This window comes from Cotesia typhae, unplaced genomic scaffold, assembly GCF_013202065.1.
Source record: "Cotesia typhae breed Kobodo isofemale line unplaced genomic scaffold, CoteBio_Ctyphae contig_20, whole genome shotgun sequence".
Classification (NCBI taxonomy): Eukaryota; Metazoa; Arthropoda; class Insecta; order Hymenoptera; family Braconidae; genus Cotesia; species Cotesia typhae.
In genome coordinates this window covers 586,889-607,153 of record NW_027423725.1, presented here as the reverse complement: position 1 = coordinate 607,153, position 20,265 = coordinate 586,889, and the positions used below count along the sequence as shown (strand labels likewise).

The 20,265-nt window shown below is 28.8% G+C and overlaps 2 protein-coding genes and 1 long non-coding RNA gene across 3 annotated transcripts; 2 read left to right on the top strand and 1 right to left on the bottom strand.

The window, feature by feature from the left end:
• Positions 1 to 294: 294 nt before the first annotated feature.
• Positions 295 to 2,568, top strand: LOC141538205 (uncharacterized). Its single transcript, XM_074259567.1, has 5 exons — positions 295 to 795; positions 1,157 to 1,448; positions 1,726 to 1,825; positions 1,903 to 2,013; positions 2,256 to 2,568. The coding sequence occupies exons 1-5, from the start codon at positions 315 to 317 to the stop codon at positions 2,472 to 2,474; spliced, it is 1,203 nt and encodes a 400-aa protein (XP_074115668.1). The 5' UTR covers positions 295 to 314; the 3' UTR covers positions 2,475 to 2,568.
• On the bottom strand, positions 1,379 to 2,337 carry LOC141538209 (uncharacterized). Its single transcript, XR_012481029.1, has 5 exons — positions 2,198 to 2,337; positions 1,887 to 2,001; positions 1,712 to 1,809; positions 1,543 to 1,606; positions 1,379 to 1,459 (listed from the first exon to the last, which is right to left on the bottom strand). It is a non-coding gene; the product is annotated as an uncharacterized LOC141538209 (long non-coding RNA).
• Positions 2,569 to 2,889: 321 nt separating the features above from the next.
• On the top strand, positions 2,890 to 13,284 carry LOC141538121 (angiogenic factor with G patch and FHA domains 1). The gene is made up of 8 exons (XM_074259452.1): positions 2,890 to 3,174; positions 3,254 to 3,471; positions 4,005 to 4,154; positions 4,327 to 4,444; positions 4,935 to 5,098; positions 5,169 to 5,608; positions 5,675 to 5,774; positions 13,019 to 13,284. The coding sequence occupies exons 1-8, from the start codon at positions 2,976 to 2,978 to the stop codon at positions 13,148 to 13,150; spliced, it is 1,521 nt and encodes a 506-aa protein (XP_074115553.1). The 5' UTR covers positions 2,890 to 2,975; the 3' UTR covers positions 13,151 to 13,284.
• The last annotated feature ends 6,981 nt before the right edge of the window (positions 13,285 to 20,265 follow it).

Below are 20,265 nucleotides of genomic sequence, written 5' to 3'. Positions count from 1 at the left end.
TAATTACTAAAATTGTAAGAAGAAATAATGTAAAAAAAAAATTATAAATTACACTAAATTAATTTTTTTATAAAAAAAATAATTTCTGCAATTTATCACAAAAAACTTTTCCGACAATCCATCACAAAAGTTTCCGAAGTGTAATTGCATAATTTAATCGTACAAAAAATTTAATTGCTCAAATCTGAACTATAGAAATAATAATCTAACTCACGGAAAGTATTTTGCGCTGGTGCAACTCACGCGCCTGCGCTCTGGACCTGGAACTGGAACCAGAATTATTATAAACTTACCAAAGACCGAAGAAGCGAAAAATGACCGAGGAAGATGCGCGTCTAGTGGAAAAAGAATTCAAAAAAGTGAGCTCGCTGCTGTCCTGGAGCGAAACTTTCTTGACGATTGGCGGAATATGGCCGCTGGATAAAACCTACAAGCGCGCTACCTTATTCACAATTTATTTGACGTTCCACTTGATAATGGAGTACGGAGAACTTCTGGCCGTGTTCGGGGATCTTGAAGCTATGGTGCTCAGTGTTCTTGAGTCAGTGATGCAGAGCATGGTTTATGCCAAGCTGTTTGTCTTCAGGTACAGTGTCATGTTGAGAAGCCTGATCCTCACAATCAAGGAGGACTTTGAAGATCACTATTACGAAGATTGGGTGGAAAAGAAGATATACTTGGAGTACAACTCTTTGGCGAAGTTGTTTTACAAAATTTCCATGCCTTATATTACTGTCGCGGCTACGCTGTATTATTTGAGGCCTTTTTTGACCTATTATGTCATCATGCCTTTGAGTGAGTGATATTAATCTTCAATAATCTATATACAGTTGAAAAAATTATAAAGTGCACGCCTCATAATGATTATTTAATTTTTAAGTACTCGCCTTGTGTAAAGTACATTTTATTTGATTTTAGAATTTTTTATCTTGATTCAAAAAAATGAGCTTCTTGAAAATTATTTTCTAGGTTCAAGAATTTTACTCCTGATTCAAGTTAATTTTTTTTTCAGTGTATATAGATTATAATTATTAACATTTGGCATTTTGAGGCATGCAAATGTCACTCAAGTCAATGAAACTTCAAATTTTAGAATTAAAGTTATTAAATATTAACTAAATTTTAAATAAAATCAATAACTATTCTTCCTTACCAGTTACCGACACAAGCAATCTTACGTTCCTAGTACTTCCATTCCGGCTGAAGCTATTCTTCTCTATTGAAACAACCCAGTCGTACTTCATAATGTACGGCTACCTGTTACCAATGATCTACCTGTTGATATGTCACAACGCATGGATTTGCCTGTTGATCACAATGGTGCTCCATATTTGCGGACAGTTGGCAGTGCTTAATCATAGAATTCGACATATTCCTCCGGATATTGATGAAGATAAGATCCAAGTAGTCTTCGGAAGACTTGTTCGTCGTCATATACGATCAATTTGGTAATTTTGGCCTTTAAAAGACATAAATCTTTATAAAAACTAATTAAATAATAATTTATTTATTATTTTTTTTATCTATGTAAAAAAATCGTACCATAAAATTTTTCAAATGTCGGATTAATTAATTAAAAACATTTTATAGACTTGTTAAAGATGACCTGTGATAATAAAATATTTTTTAATTAATTTAAAATTTATAATATTTTATAAAATATTTTAAAATTCTTGTAAATAATAAAAAACATTAAAATTTATTGACTAACCTCAATTTTACTAGGATGGCGAAGAAATTAGACGATACCTTCCATTTTGTTTTACTGATTGATTTGGTTGGCACAACAATGCTGTTAGGGCTGATGTGCTATATTGTCATAATTGTAATTATTAATTATTAATACTAGTATATTTAAAGAAATTTTAATTAAAATAATTACTTACAAATATATTCTTGAAGGGCTCGAGTATGAGTGAGAGTTCTTTTGGTTATGTTTACATCATCTGCGCAATCGCAACAGCATTTCTTCTCTACGGCTACTGTATCGTCGGTGAATGCCTGATTAATGAGGTAATTAAATGAAAATAAAATTATCCAACAGCGAAAAATTTTTAATAATTGAATTTTAGCAAAAAAAAATATTTTTAAAAAATTGCACACATAGTTTTTCAAATTTTTTACATGTGGAATTTTTTCTGTGATAATTTTATTAAAAAAAAAAATTCTAAAGAAGTTTAGATGCCTGCTAACTTACTTTTCATGGTAATTAATTTATTCAATAGTTTAATAAATTTATTAATGACTTTTTTCAGAGTAAAAAAGTCAACGAAGCGTATTACGAGTGTCTTTGGTACAAAAGTTCCCAAAAATTCCGCAAGTCATTGTTAATTTGTCTGATCGAGACTCAGGAGCCGCTGAGAATAACTGCAGGGAAGTTTTTTACATTTTCACTGTCCGGATTCACGGATGTTCTGAAAACAGCAATGAGTTACTTGAGTATGCTGCGGAAAATGACACAGGAGGGTTATTAATTTTTTTATATGCACTTGGGTGTAAATAATATATATTTTTTTATAGAAAATAATAAAGGTAAAATATTTTAAGTAATTAATTATTAATTGGAATTATTTTTTCAAGAACAAATTTTTTATTATTAATTTAAAAGCAGTCAGCTGATCATTTTTATATTTTATTAATTAATTAATTAAGTTATTTAATTTTTTTATTTTTAACTTACTCATATTATATTAATTACAACAATTTTATTGTGTCTGCTTCAATCACAGTCATAAAATTTTAAATTTAATTCTTTTTGAGGTTAGTTAATTTCAGCGAAAATTTAGTTTCATTTAAAATATTTTAAATTTCGCGCGTTTGAGCGCCACCAACGGCACTATAAAGAACTATATTTTAATTGTCATATCCCCATTTTTGTTATTTCCGACTCAGCTGTTTACAATAACTGCGTTTATTATTTACGAATTTTGGAGCAAATTTTGTTGAAAAGAAAAGTATTTTTCAGAATTTTAAAAATGAATTCAAATGAGTGTGAAGAATATTCCGAAAATGAAGATGATAAGTTTAATATTAAAATAAATATATCCGAAGATTTTGATGAATTACTGAAAAACTTTCCGGAGGTTTTGGAATTTATAACCAAGTTGAAAAAATATATAAAGTATCAGGATAAAAAAATAACTAAATTGCACAATAAATTAATGAATCAGGTCAGTATTTTATTTTAATTTTTTTTTAATTAATTTTTCATGTCAAATAATTTTTTTTTTTTTTTTTTTTTTTTTTTTTAAAGAAAAAGGACAAAAACTCGGTAAAGAATTTTCAGACAAAGAAGTACAGACGGATTTTGGGGATAAATTACCTGGAGAAGGTGCAGCTGAGTGGAGTGAATCTAATATTAGTGAACAAGTTAAACAAGTAGCAGAATCAACATTGCAACAAAGTGGATTTGTTTATGAAGAAACTTCTGGACTGTATTATGATTATAATACTGGATATTATTATGATGCTGTAACTATCATTTTTTTTTTTTTAAACTAAATTAGCAGATATTTGACAATTTTTGATATTTTTGAATCAATGAAAATCTTAAAAAAAATATTTTTCTTTTACTTTTTTTTTTTTTAATAATTTGCGTGCCAAATGCCAGAAGATAGATTTAAAAATTTATGAAAATTAAGTTAGCCGACATCTAAAAATTTTTAGGAATTTATTTTTACTAAAACAATTATTACAACAAAATAAAAAAAATTTTCATTTGTAAACAACTTAAAAAACTGTAAATGTCATTTTTAAAAAACATTTTTTAGTTCTAATTTAATAACATAGAAAATAATAAAAAAAATTAAAAGTGCCGGCTAATTTTAGTATCATTAAAAATTTACCGCCAAAGCAGCCATTTTGATTGTATCCGCCATTTTGTCGACAATTTCTCAAAAATCATTCTTTTATCAATTTATTACTTTATTGAGTTAATTAAAAATAAATTAATATTAAAACTTGAAAGATTATCAGTAATTTTAATATAAAAAATATTTTTTCAGACAAAAGGGCTTTATTATGACGGAAATTCGGGAATTTATTACTACTATGACAATGAATCGAAATCTTACAAGTACCACAGCCAGTTATTGACGGCAAAAGTTCCAGATACGAGAAAAAAGGAGAAGCGGAAAAAAAATAAAAAACTCAAGGTAAGTAAATAGAATTTTGTTCAAGTTTGACAGAAAAATTTTTTAATGAATTTTTTATTGCAGGTGTTTGAGACAATCAAAGCTCAATTACAAAGTTTAAAAGGGCTAATTATTAAAAAAAATCCTAAACTTGTTGAATTCACGGTATGAATATATTTTTCGTATCTTTTAGGATGTCGCTAAAAAGTCTAGAGATATGCCGATGGATGAAGTTGTCGAAGAAGGCGAGTGTTCGGCTAGTGAGACCAGTTCTTCTACGGATTCTTCTTCTGAATCTACTGACAATGATGGTAAGTATTTTATTTATTTAAAGAGTTAAAAATTTTTTTTTCTTTAATTAATTAATTTATTTATTTTTATAAAAATTTTAAATTTTTATAAAAAAGTTGGGGCTAAAATTTTTTATTCGATAATTTTTCAGTTAAAATTTTTTTTGATTTTTTAATATTGATGATTTAAACTGAAGATATATTTGAGTTCAAATTCCAGCTGATAAGAAATAGAGAAAAATTGATAAAGAATTAAATTTTTTCCAAAAAAGTTTTTTTCTGAATTCCACCCATAATTTTAAAATTTAATAATGTATTGAATTTTTGACAAAAAACAGAATTTATGCTTTAGTTATAAAAAATAAAGTCATTATTTAAACTTGACGTCATTAATATATGTATATAAATTTTGATATTAATCAATCAAAAAGTTTCTTCATAAAAAATTATTTTTTCAGCGTTTAAATTTTCAAATTTTTATAAATAAAAATATAAAACAATTTGTTTTTAGATATTGCAAAAAATTACCCACCATGCATGCGGATAATCGTCAAAGAAACAAATCTTCAGCAAGTCAAGTTGGGTTCATTATTCATCATCACCTTCACTGGAGGTTCACTAGGCCGCGAGGGAGCTGACCACTCAGTACTGATTCCAGACATTAACATCAGCAAAGTAAATACTCAATTTTATTTATTTTCTCCAAGATAAAAATAAAAAATAAAAATAAATTTATTTTCTTCAGCACCACGCAAGATTCCAGTACGACGCATCAAAAAATCAGTATGAATTAATAGACCTGGGCTCCCGGAACGGCACATATGTGAACGGGAAGCGCGTATCAGTCGCTAAGCAGGAGTCAGAGCCAGTGGAGATAGCTCATGGATCAATCGTCCAGGTTGCCAGCACCAAGCTACTCTGTCATGTTCACAATGGCCATGAAACTTGCGGGCACTGTGAGCCGGGGTTGATTCAGCAGCCGGTTGACGAGTCCGGAAATTCACGAAAGGCCAGTTCGCACAAGTCTGAGTTGAAGCGGTTGAAGAATAAGTTTGGTGTTGATAAGGACAATACTGACAAGGCCAGCCAGGTTGCTAGAGGGTACCACGACAGAGCTCAAGCGCGCAGGGAAAATGTTGGATCTTCTAATCAGTATGCTAAGACTCAGCAGAGTTCTGTGGACACGTAAGTTTATTTTTTGAGGATTCATTTATGGATAATATTTTAATTTTTATTTATTTTTATTTTCAGGTTGATTGCTAAAGACAATAAAGGCTTCAAAATGCTGTCGAAAATGGGATGGTCTGAAGGACAGTCGCTGGGTAAAGATGGTGATGGACGCACTGAACCGGTGAGTGATTTTTTAAGTTTGTATTTATATATATTTTTATTGAAATTTTTTTTTCAATATTGGATGAGTCTTTTCATTAGAAAATTCACTTTTCAATAGTAATTTAATAATTACTATTCATTTAACAAATTTTCATTAAAATATAGTTTTTTTCTTTTGGATTTATAAATCTTAAAATAAACTATTTAAAAAAAAAAAAAATGAAAATTTATCCAATTTCTGATATTAGAAAATAACTTAAGCTCTTTCTATTCAAAATTTTATGCTCAAAAAAATCTAACCAAGCTTTAGTAGCTTTTAGTATAAAAAATAACTAATTTTTACCGAAAAAAAAAGTATTTTTAAATACATGTCCCAATTCTCGTCAAGGATGTCCCAATTCTTGTACCAACAAAAAATGCGGGAATTTTATTTAAAAATACAATAAAAATAAATTTTTTCATTTATTACTGAATTTTTCATATTTTTTACTATCAAATTTTTCAGTTACAAAGTCCGCAAAAAAAATACACGACTTTTATCACCATCTACAGTAGCTAAATGAATGTTAGCCAATAATTGTCACTTCTAATTTATTATTTTAAATTCGAATGTGAAAATTAAAAAAAAAAAAAAGCGAAGCTTGATCAGACATCGATCATACCCAGTTAAGAAAATGTAAAATCATTCTCAATTCTCGAAACTAAAAAAGGCCGATAAAAAGTTATTGCGAATGTTAATGACCTGAGAATAAATTTAATTCATCTCGAGTTTCTCATTGCCAGAACACGAACAGAAGATCAGAATATAAAGAGCAACTCTAAGAGAGTGCAGACATAATATATCAGCTCAAGTATTAAGTCCAGCTTAGGGTGTGTCTCAAATAACTACGAGAAAATAGTTATCTGATGTCGCGGTTAAATCTCGAGTTCCGGCTACCTATGCTCTGCAACATTCAACATAATTATGATAAATATAAATATAAACATAGTATTTGCTTTACACTACTAACCGTCTAAGTACTTGAGTAGGATCTAGTACTGTACAAAGTTCCTCGCGTGATTCTCTTCAATTTTTAGCCTTGTTATTAGCTCCATCAGAACCTTACTCAAATGTCTCAGTCTGAGATTTAATTCCAGTGCCATTCATTTTTTATCCATTACTTACCGGGTATATCCACTGTGTAATACTCGCTCACTACTGCAATTATTGCATATCCTTTCTAATCATCATTACACTCGTACTTGTACTCGTACCCGTTGTCTATTCAAATCGATCGTTTACGTTATTATTTTCCAATGGACGCTGCTATTTTCCACATATACAACCCATTATTATTACTGCGCTTATTATTGTTTTTATATTATTCCTCTTTTTTGTTCAAATAATCATCTCCATTTTTACAGAGCTGATGCTGTTTGATTACCGGACGGTATTACATTCCATTGGTATCCATTCTTTTTTATTACTTATTTTTTAATAACGGTTGCATAAAAAATTCTTCAATTTGTTGGGTATTTTTTTTTTTTTTATCTCAAGTGTAGAAATTGGGTGATTTAAGGAAAGATTATAATGGAAATTTTTATTTTGCTTCTAGAAAAAGGAAAAAAATTAATTATACTTTTTGAATTTGAGAATTTTCCCGCACTCGCCATTTTAAATTTAATAAATTCAGCCATTTTGTAGTAACTCGAATAATCTTATAAAATACACTAAAAAAATGACTTGATGATTAAAAAAGAATATTTTTTTTTTAATTCAATCTTTTTTCAGGGCTAAAATGCTTCAAAAATTTAAAATTAATACTATTTTTTAACAGAAAAAATAAAAAAGGTTGATTCTAAATTTTGAATTTGAAAATTTTCCCGCGTCCGCCATTTTGACTAAAAAATTTAGCCATTTTGTATTAATTTGAATAATCTTATAAAATGGACTGAAAAAATGACTTTCTGATTGAAAAAAAAAATTTTTTTTTTAATTCAATCTTTTTTCTGGACCTAAAATTCTTCAAATATTTAAATTTTCTACAATTCTTTAATAGAAAGAAGAAAAAAGTTTGATTTCTAGTTTTTGAATTTAAAAATTTTCCCGCGTTCGCCATTTTGACTGTAACAAGCTCAGCCATTTTGTATTAACTTAGATAAATTTCAAAGTGCAATAAATGCATTAGTTTTTATCTTTTCTTTGTTTTAAGAAGCAAAATTCGTATCAAATAATTTTTTTTCAGTATAGCATTAGAAAAGATTAAATTTTCAGAAATAATAATAGACATAATCAATAAAAAACCCTTCGGAACATTATTCATCATTTATAAAACAGAAAGAATGTCGATTGGTGGAAGCAAATAAGTGAATAGATCGTGTGCAGTTCTATACTAATCCGCGGATGTATACGGAAAAAGCATTCAGAATAACAATGCAATGTGTCTTTTACCGGCGACGCATACAAATGTTACTACCTTATCTGGAATACTTTATTCTACATATATATAAATATATCCACAAAGTTGGATGAAAAAAGTGTACGGCGGTAATCAAAAATGCGACCCGCCAATTAAAGGATTTTATTGATTTTTAAGTGGAATAAACAGATAAATAAAATGGTTTTTATTAGCACCAATAATTTTTTACCGTCCAGCTTTGGAATGGAATTTTTTATCCATAGATTGTATTGTAACAGCAGACGAATGGTTAGGAAATGTTTTTAAAACGACCAAGCACTTAAACGAATGAAAAGCGATACCACCGTAGCTATTCTATTGTTTTTCAATTTATTTCCGACCGACAAAATGTAAATTTTTTACGCCGATTTATTGTACTTTATGGATACTTTTATATTACAGTCAACTTTACCGTCTATGCTTTATTGCCGCCAGTGGTAACAATGCGATTGTGATTGGGTATCAGTTTTATTCATTTTATTCTCATTTTAAAATTTACAGTCGGAATATAGTCTCGAGTAAAAAATGTGAAACGTAGATTTAACAGATTGCACGTTAACTACCATTTTGGACTCGCAAAAATTGAAAATTTCAGTTGCATGCTCCACGGTAGCTTAAGTAGTAGCGCTCCTGACAAGTATTCAGAATGAACCGGGTTCGATTCCTAGCAACTTTTTTTTTTTTTTAATTTTGCTTGCAATTAATTTTTAATATCTCAATTTTGATTTTCAATGTCAATGTTTAATTATGGCAGAGTTTTTGATACCTTACTTTTTTTTTTATTTATTTATTTTTTTTTTTTTTTGAAAATTACAAATTATCTAAAATTTTTTTTTATTAGATATTAACGCTGTTCTATTCACACAAAAAATGACCATATCTTCAAAATTATTAATTTTAGGAAAATTTTCATACCAAAGTTGCTTAAAATTTTATTTTCTACAACTTTTGTTTAAAATTTTTTTTTTTAGATCAAAAATTTTAAAATTAAAGCGATTTTTAGGCCTGGATAATTAAAAAAAAAATATATAACTATTCAAATTATAAAAGTTTGGTCATATTTTGAAATTAAAACAAAGATAATGCATAAAAAAAAATCCAAAATTTTTTTATATAAATTAAAAAAATGTTGAATATCGAAAATTATGATTTTTTAAATTGAAAGTCTTAAAAAAATTGTTAAAAGTAGCTTTTAAAATTGCTTACAAAAAAAATTCTTAATATAACATAGGAAAAATTCATTTATGACATGATAAAAATTTTTTTTTCAATTGAAAAAAAATAAAAATAAAAAGAACAGCATTCTGGAATTTTTAGGATATTTGTAGAAAATGTCAAAGTTTCATATGAAAGAAAGAAAAAAGAAATTAAAAATGTTTATCATTGAGAAATTCGGAGTTTTTTTTGAAAAATCTAAAAAATAACGATGAAGATAGCTTTGAATAATTTTTTTCTATTTTTTTCCAAAAATAACATTTAATAAAAAAAACATTTTGAAAAAAAAAACGTCCCGATAAGTCAATTTTTGAAAAAGTTATGGCAATTTAAGCCACACCGTCCATAATCTGGTGGATTTTTAATTTTTTCGAAATGTAAAGCAAAATTTGAAAAAAATTTCCTCGAATTTTTTTATCACAAACCGACTGTATATCACTGTTTTACTTTTAAATTATCTGAAATTGCTCGAATGAGAAAATTGTTATGTAAATTTGTAATTATTAAATTAAGTTACATAAATTTTAGTGATAAATTAATTTTTTCTATGTCACATGGATATTTCTATCATGTTAATAAAGAAAAAATTCCCATGTTAACATTGGAAAAATTTTTATGTCAACATAGGAATTTTTCCTATGCAAAAATAGGAAAAATCCCTATGTTAAAAAAATTTTTAAATTTCCTAAAAAACTGAGTCAATCTCTACAAATAAAAAAAAATCAATTGGATGATACACTCAGAAGTAAAATAACGCTCTCGTCTTAAATTCTTACGTGTGGGTAATTGATATAAATTAAAATAAATGAATAAGACCAAAAATGTGTGGGAAAAATTTATTTAAATTAACCAAAGTGTATAATAATGAGATAGATGACTGAGACTAGAAAGACAACTGGGTACATCCATCACCGGATTATCATATGATGATAGCTCCGTCTATTTAGCTCTGTATCTCTATATGTACTCACTCATACCACTACCAGATCGCTCTATCGTGTACCAGGTATACACTGTATGTACTAGTTACTAGTAACAACCACTCAGCGTACGCCAGATAGAGGCTGGAGTCTAGACCTAGACCAGAATCATATGAGACGTGTATTTGTGAAGCTTAGATACATATGAACTATGTGTGCAGTACATATATAGATATGTTTATATAATATAACCTCATGACAGTCGGGTGTACATAGACGTGGTCTAGTCTAGACTAGCCTCTAGGCTAGACATAGATACACCTATCAGTACAACAGACTAATTAACGGCGAACAAACACTCTGTCAATCGATACGTTTGATACCAGCTTGTGCTCACTGAGGATTCAAATCCAATCTGCATCTAATTACTGCTAATCCCGTCTTTGCTTTTGTTTCAATCAAATTACTGTATTTTTAATCAGCTCACTTAGATTATTGTAATCTCATGGTGTTCTTTGAAAAATTCGGGTCAATTTATCTCTTTACACTTTTTTTCTATCTCCAATAGTTTACAAGTTATCGAAAATTTTGTAATGGATCTTGCTAAAAATTTGTCCGAGTTACTAATACAAGGTCGTGGGTTCGATTCCCGTCAATATTTTTTTTTTAGTTGGTCAGTTTGTTTCGGATAAGAAGAAATAAAAATAAAATTCACCCTAAATTTACCTAATAAAAATTAATTAATTCGGTAAATTAATATCTTTTACATATAATTATTTTAAATTAATCAGTGTTCATAAAATAAAGTTTTTAAAATCTAAAAGTCCACAACTGATAATGCTCATTGAATTTTTAATAATGTTTCGCATAAAAAGTCCTGCAATTATTTCTTAAAATAACTTATAGATCCATTCAACTGTTTCTGCCAGCGAGAATAATTTTTTTCCGTGCGCCATCTACCGGAATTTTTCAAAACTTTAGAACTCCAAAATAGTTCCAATAATTGTAAATTTCCATAAGAAATTCCAAACCTTCTAGAGTATTTAAATTTTTCTTAAAAAAAACTCTTTTTTGATACGTTTTTTTTTCAAATCGCGGTAAAAATCATTAGTAGCTATATTTAGTTGATCAAGAGAGCGCCATTATCGTAATCCGACACATATGTAAGCAATTATTCAACCAAAATTAAAAAGTAATTCTTCAGTTTGTTTTTCCCGGGAAAATTTGAAATAAGAAGCTTCGCCATAAAATCCGCCAGATGGCTTCGCGCTCTCGCTTCCAAAGACTTTTAATCCACAGTATATTATAATAAAAGAGAAAATCGATAACCAGAGGCTATTTATGGCTTGGAAAACGTTGTGAAAGATACTCTGCATAGTAAACTATGTAAAATTAATAATAAACTTCTTTTTAGTGTTGAATTAGAATCGTAAATGCGACATCGCGGGTTCAATTCCCGACACAATTTTTTTTTTTGTCATCTCGCAAATTAATAACGACGTCTCGGCTGACGGAAAAACTAGCAATAATTATCAATTAACCCGATGTATTATTAGCGGTTGATTATAAAATTTTAATCGGTAAATTGAGTACTCTGAAGAGCATACCGGCAGACTGGTGAGCTGGTGTGAGTCTTCAGTCTGATAGCGAAGAGAGAGTTATATTGGTCGGATTATATATATACAGATCTGGCATACACAATACATAATATGTAACAAGAAACGTCTGCGCGGTAAATCAGTAATGACACCACACAGTGCATTGTCTTGTCCGTCTAGCCGTAGTGTCCTATTTGCCCATTTTCCACCTTCATCCACCCTCACACCAGACTAGCACGTCTTTTAGCCCCCCCCTGGCCCCTCCCCACCCACCCAGCGTCGATTCACACCCGCCCGATCTCATGATGCGCGTCTGGGCACTACGTCTAGCTTCATAAATTGTCCTATTATGCAAACTACCTTCACTTCTCACGAGGTCATGCCATTTTTTTACTCCTCCTGCTTTGCCAAGCTGCTTCAACTCTTTATTATTTTATTTCATCATTTTTTAACGTGAAATTTTGTTAAACAAGAGATTTCGAGGGAAATATAAGGAAATGTGTCGAGAGCTGTTGAGTTTACACTCATTAGTAGACGCATCTAGGGGCCCACTTGTTCCAAATTTACTAACTATCATCAAAAGCTCCCTCTGAGACTGAAAACTCTATTGTACTTTGTTGGCTTCAAGGAAATCAGGTCATTTATCAAGATCTTTTTGAAACAAACCTTAATTGTATCTTTCCATTTTAGATTAAAGTCGTCGTATCGTGGAAATTATTCATTTTACGAGAATTTTTAAAGAAACCAAATTTGTTCAAAATTTAATTTTCTACAACTTTTGTTCCAAACATTTTTTTCTAAATTCAAAATTTTCCAAATTACAACCATTTTTGTTACCATATAACGTTTCCAAAAATCTAAAACTTTCCAATTTATAGAAAAGTGATTATATGTCGGAAAATATTGATCTTAAAAAAATTTTTAATGAAATAAAACTTGTTCAAAATTGAATTTTCTACAACTTTTGTTCCAACAATTTTTTTCTAAAATCAAAAATTCCCCAATTAAAATAATTATTTGTTCTAACATAATTTTTTTTTAAATTCTTTCTAATTAAAATAATTTCTTTATTTTTTTTTTTTATTTTTCCAGGTACAAATGGTCAATAACAACGCAAAAAAAGGGCTAGGAAACACGGACTTACCTTCAATCGAAATGGATGCGAGTGTCGAAAAGAAACAGGCCATATGGCGGAAAACTCGACAGCGTTACGACCAAACATAATTGCGCCATCCAATTGTCAGCAAATCAAAACTATACATAAATAAAATAAAAAAATTACTTATAAATTGTATCATAATTAATATGTCAAAATTTAGCATCTGATGCCCAACAAGTACAATTTTAAACTGGCAAAATATTTATATTAATTTTTCTAGAAATAATTATCCTAAACTCTTTTCCTTGATCAACCAAAAAGCGATCAGTGATTAGTGTTCAGTGATAAAATTAATGAATAATTAAGTATAAATTAAAAAAAAAACCCGTTTGTGCAAGAGAAGTCGGGTTTTAGTGGAAAAAAGTGAATTAGTGTCCAAAGTTTGTGAAATAAAATAATTAATCATAAATGCAAGAGGAATAACAAAATAGTTTCAAAAAGTAAAAATTAAGACCAACAAGGGAGTGATGACAGGAATAAAACGCCAAGGAACTAAAACTGAAACGAAGAAAGAGACCGATGATCAGCAGCATTGGAAGACTGGCGAAGAACTATTGGATTGTAGATGGTGCTATTAGCAGGCTTCGGTATAAAATAGAGTTTTTATCGTCTAACCGAAAACCAACTGACAATTAGTCAGCGACATTCTCCATCAGAGGATCCCTTTTAGCTTTTATTCTTTTAGTTATTTTTTAACACCTCCTGTTTTTTTATCCAAAAGTTTCCTTATTTTTAATTGTCATTATACTTATGTTACTTTTTTTTTCCAGGCTCGAGATTCAAGCTTTTCTTAATATTGAAAATTGGATTTTTGGTGTGCGGTTAAGGTAAAATTTTTATTTATTTATTAATTATTATTTATAAATATTTTTTACAATTATTTCAATCAGCCAGATTGTTAATTCACTGGAATTTTTATTATTTATTCCATGTTTAATTTATAAAAATATTTTATTCAATTCAATAATTGCCGGCGGCAAAATTTGAAATTTTAACGCGACGGATCCGGATTCGATCCCCGGCGCAGTCAATTAAAAAAAATTTTTTTTATTTATATTTAATATTCTATCAATTTTTTTAGTATCAAAATTTAATCTAAATAATCATAATTCGATAAATAATTTAAATTTAAATAATTTTTCTAAAGTAAAGGAGGGTAAATTCACCAATTATTGACCGGTTAAGGTTTTCTTTTTTTTTTGCATGCTAAAGAATTTGTTATGTCTTTGTCTGGCGATTCATGCTCATTAAATTCAACCGTCTGATATTTCGTTACGATTCCGATTGTCAAGATCAAATTCCTCTGTACTCATTACATTACTAGTTAAATTACACGTAACAGATATTCGTTTTCTTTTCCACGGTTTAATGAGCTCGAAGCAATTCTAAAAATTTTTTACACTTTCCTCAATCTGAGTTAATCATTTTCAAAAGATTTTAGCCTGAAATTCTTTAAGATTTTTGAAAATTTTCAAAATTTTCTAAAATTAATTTTTTTTTGTACTTTTACTAGTTTTTTTTTTTTTTTTTTAATTAAAAATTTTCATTTCCAAAATTTTTAATAATTAAAAAAAATTTTTTTTTCATCATCAAAAAGAAAGAACTTAGTTCAAAAAAATTTGGAAAACGGTTGATCCTAAAGGCCATCCCTGCAACTTCCCTCTAATTCCATATTTAAGTGTTGAAAATTGCAAATTTTTTTTTATTAAAAATTCTCCTTTAAAAAAATTTCAAGTAAAAAATTTGAAATTTTTCAAAAATTTTGATCTTTTTTCCGAAAAAATCAAAATAACACTTAACTCGAAATTCCTTGAGGTTTTTAAAAATTTTCTAAAATTGATTTTTTTCCATTATTATTTTTTTTTTATTAAAAATTCTCATTTTAAAATTTTTTAACAATCTTAAAAATCTTTCAAAATTTTCAAAAATTAAATAAAAAATTTTTTTTTAAATATTTTAAAAATTTCAAGAAGAAAAAAAATAGATATTTTCCAAAATTGTAGATTTTTTTAACAAAATAAAATTCCTTAAATTTCAACAATCTAAAATTTCTACATTGAAGCGATCTTACTTCAAAAAACTGACTTTACTTTCTTAAAAAGTGACGAATCTTGAAAATCTAAAAGATCTTTAAAAAAAAAAAAAGTAAAAAAAGAGTAATTATAATTGCGAAAAATAAAATAAAAATGCTCTTTAGAATAGAATGATGATTAGCGAGTAATTGAGGTTGTTGGTTGCTCTGATGTAGTAGACTACTTACATCCGTCGTACGAGCAATGAGGGTAGTACAGCTAATAGCCACTCAATGGAACTGTTGAGTTGCATAATACTACAACCCTTTATATACTCTGACTCGCACCCGACCTTTGATCCCCCATCTCCTGGCCGGGTAAAAAAAAAACAACCTTTTTTTCTTCCACTCGTTGACTTTTGATCATTTTTTTCATAAAATATTTATTAATTGTGACCCGGCGGGCAGCGGGTGACCATAAGGGCGACGCTTAATGTGTGGTCAGCGAGAAGGTAAAAGGGCTTACAAGTGGCCGCCCCTTGTGTGGTAATGGTCCTTGGGCAGGCCCAACTAAATTTAAAATCTTGGGGTTTATTTGTCAGCAATAGAGTGGATGCTGGAGGATTTTCTCCCTTGGCACGCTCCTCAATCGTCCCACTCAGACAGAATCATTAGTCTATGACTCGCGGGCTTTTAGAAGTGCGCTACTCTTACTAACTCTTTCTCTATATCTCTCCAAAAGAGTATAGACTTAAATGCCCCTCTTTTATACATTATATTTTCCATTTTGATTATTATTTTAAAATACACCCCTTGTCTCTCTTTTATTGTCTGGGTTTTGTCAGTTTTACCTTCAGACAGACACTTTTCGGGGTATTTATTGCTTTGTTTTGATCCCAGCATGTTCAGATTATCTATTTTAATTCAAAACATTAGAAAAAAAATTTTTGCGTTGAAAAAAAGTCAAAAATTATTTTTTTTTAACTTTAATTCAACAAAATATTACCAAAATAATTCTTTAAATCTTGGAAAATTCAGCTCGAATTTTTTTTTTTGTAAAAAAATTGATTTATTTCAATGAAAAAAATTTTTTTACAAGTTTAATCTTGCTTCTAGAGAAAAATGTGATTATTTTTGAAATTTTTTGAATTTTCCCGCCTCCGCATTATAAAATTAACAAACTTTTAAATCTTAATTTAAATATAAAATAAAATGCAATTAATTAAAGAATTAACTCAAGAATAAATTAAATAAAACAAAAAAAATTAATAAATTTTTTTTCTATCAAAAAAAAAAGTTAAAACGCATAATTTCAAAAATATCATTTTTTTCAATAAAAATCCTTTAAAATCGCTAAAAAATTAAAATTTTTAAATGAAAAACTTTTTTTGCCAGTAAAAGCTATAAATTTTAATTAAAGAATTTTATTTTACAAATTTTTCACTATTAACATCATATATTTTTCATATATTTATATATATTATATATATATGTATATATGAAAAATATATGAAAATGCATGTGGGTACTTAAATGAAAGCTCTTGATGAGTGTAACATCTTTATGAGTTTATATCTTCAAAAACGTCAATATTTAAAAAAGTACAGTGCAATTTCTAAAACTAAAAATTTTTCTTCATTTAAAAATTATTTTATTTTTGGAAAAATATTTCTCTTTAATCAAGATTTTTTTTTTTAGTATAAAAATTAAGGATTATTTGTCTAATGTGTGCAGATAATTTAAGCCACATTTTTTACCGACCGAAAGTAAAAATCTGTCAAACAAAGAATTTAAAAATCAAGAAAAGAAATTCTTAAATTTCTCAATTAATTTTCTGTAAAATAATATTTTGCTCTTTTTTTTTCGAATGAAAAAAATCTTCAATAATTACCATTTTGCCCACGGAAAAAATCGACAATCTTCAGATTTATAAAAAAAAAATGACCAATTTGATACTTTCAATTTCAAAAATTTCCGCTCGTAAAAACAGCGAAGAAGACTAAAGAAAATACAAGAAGAGATGGGCCTGTAAAATCGGGTTTGAATGACGAAACCCAAAAAAATCTCCACAAATCATAAACATCAACTCTCGTTGATCCACAAGAAATCCCTCATGCATCCATATATATATATATATATATATATATATATATATATATATATATATATATATATATATATATATATATATATATATATATATATATTTAAAAGGGGTGAGGGGAGAAGCTTGTGATGAGGGGAAAGGAGAGACCGCGGGTCTAGACTGGCGGCAGACAGTGGCAAAACAAGGATATGTCGATCTCTGTCGGTAGAGAACCGCGGCATCTAAAAGAGGTAGTGTCTGTCTCAGTCTTTAAGCGGACGCGTAACATACATTATTGCCAGCGTAGTGTATGCTGTGTAGTATAGACTGAATATACAGGAGAGATAAAGCGGACTGCGATAGGATGAATAAAACTGATAAAAAAAAGTTTAAAAATAAAGTACCCAGTTAAATAAGACTACAAGTAAGAATAAGACAAAACATGGACCGATTTACGGTATCGTCATCTGTTGGCTACTGCGCCCGCGCCTTTATAACTTTTCAAGTCTCATTCTTTCAATCTTGGGTTATTTTTATTTTATTTTATTTTATTTTATTTTATTTTATTTTATTTTATTTTATTTCTTTGCGGCGAAATACTTAACTTTAGTCGTGTGTAACCACGCGAATCGCCAGCTCGAACCTGGCTTCATAAAATGTCTCATCACGTCTTACTCTTACTCTTTCATTTTATTCTTCCTCTACTCGGGTTATTCATTTCTCCAACTTCTTACGTTTAAAAGTATTTGTGAGTGTGCATTTGTGAGTGTTGAGTGTCTACTCGCCCTCTGTTTAAACTCTAGAACCTCGGGATGTGACGCCAATGCAAGCGCTGCAAGCAACAGGTATTACTGTCGGCACGTTTTAACTTGGAATTTTTCTTCCACTTGTTTTCCAGGCCATAAATAGCCTCTGGTTATCGATTTTTTCTTTTATTATAATATACTGTGGATTAAAAGTCTTTGGAAGCGAGAGCGCGAAGCCATCTGGCGGATTTTATAGCGAAGCTTCTTATTTCAAATTTTCCCGGGAAAAACAAACTGAAGAATTACTTTTTAATTTTGGTTGAATAATTGCTTACATATGTGTCGGATTACGACAGTGGCGCTCTCTTGATCAACTAAATATAGCTACTAATGATTTTTACCGTGATTTGAAAAAAAAACGTATCAAAAAAGAGTTTTTTTTAAGCAAAATTTAAATACTCTAGAAGGTTTGGAATTTTTTATGGAAATTTACAATTGTTGGAACTATTTTGGAGTTCTAAAGTTTTGGAAAATTCCGGTAGATGGCGCACGGAAAAAAATTATTCTCGCTGGCAGAAACAGTTGAATGGATCTATAAGTTATTTTAAGAAATAATTGCAGGACTTTTTATGCGAAACATTATTAAAAATTCAATGAGCATTATCAGTTGTGGACTTTTAGATTTTAAAAACTTTATTTTATGAACACTGATTAATTTAAAATAATTATATGTAAAAGATATTAATTTACCGAATTAATTAATTTTTATTAGGTAAATTTAGGGTGAATTTTATTTTTATTTCTTCTTATCCGAAACAAACTGACCAACTAAAAAAAAAATATTGACGGGAATCGAACCCACGACCTTGTATTAGTAACTCGGACAAATTTTTAGCAAGATCCATTACAAAATTTTCGATAACTTGTAAACTATTGGAGATAGAAAAAAAGTATAAAGAGAAAGATTGATCCGAATTTCTCAAAGAACATCATGAGATTATAATTATCAAAGTGAGCTGATTAAAAATACAGTATTTTTGATGGAACAAAAGAGATGATTGAAAAAGCATATTTAAATTGTTTCTAGTTCTCAATCAAAAACTCAGACTCGGCTATTAAAAGTGAATCAGAATTGTTCCCATGCATACTGCTCCATCCATATAAACGATAGCATCGTTGCTTACGAATTGCTTAATTATATCGGTACACAGTCTTTTTATTTTAAAAATATTTGTTCTCCAGCGAGTCAGAGCTTCATCTGGATAAGCCTCAAGTTGATGCGAGCGTGACTTAAGATTCCAGAACAAGATATATACAAACAAACAACGTTGAATTACTCGTCACGCTGAAAATGCATCCGAGGTACAACAACGCGATTAAGATAAACGGAATTTTAAAAATTATAATGATAATATTTAAATAAAGTCCTGGGGACTGTTTTTCAGGACGGTAGGTTCGAGATATCTTAGCTATTTAATAGTGCAGTGAGTTAAGAAAATTTATTCTTCTTTCGAACAATGCACTGAAAAAAAAACCAAGAATAAAAACTTTGTACTTGAATCATGAAAAAAATCAATTTTTTTCGAATTTTTTGTTGGTACAAGAATTGGGACATCCTTGACGAGAATTGGGACATGTATTTAAAAATACTTTTTTTTCAGTAAAAATTAGTTATTTTTTATAGTAGAAGTTTTTCAGGCTCATGATTTATTAAATATTAATAATTTACTTTATTAAATTTTAATAAATATTTTTTAACATTCAATAAAAATTAACATTTAATAAATATTTTATTGACTGTTAATAAATATTTATTAACAGTTAAGAAAGTTAATTAAATATAAAAAATTTTTTTTATCTTTTAAGTTTAACTTTAATGAAGTTTACTTTACCGACAGTAGAAGCGTCTATTCCCCCTCTACCTTGAAATTTCTTCTAAAAGTCCGGAAAAAATTCAAATTTTTTCGCTGTTTCGATGAAAAATCAACTTTTAGAAGCAAATTAGTAAAGAAAATGTAAACTTGCAAAAGAAAGAGGCTAGAAAAGCTAATTAATCCGAAAAGAGACATGGGATATGTCCCAGAGAATAAATAAAGCAGATTCGGAAGGAAGTTAGTTTACACGCTCTCACGGTTTGTCTGTTATGTTGTCTGTCGGTTATTGTTGCCGTAGACTCCCGTGTAGACTGTTACTGTCATAGTCACCGGAAATGGTCTACAATTCACTACTGATGACTCACTACACATGACTGGTTTGGTTCGGATGCCGGAGCATCACTAGCCATTCAGAGTGCTACTGTGTGCGGCCCATTCTTTAAAAGTGTACCATTTACTTTAG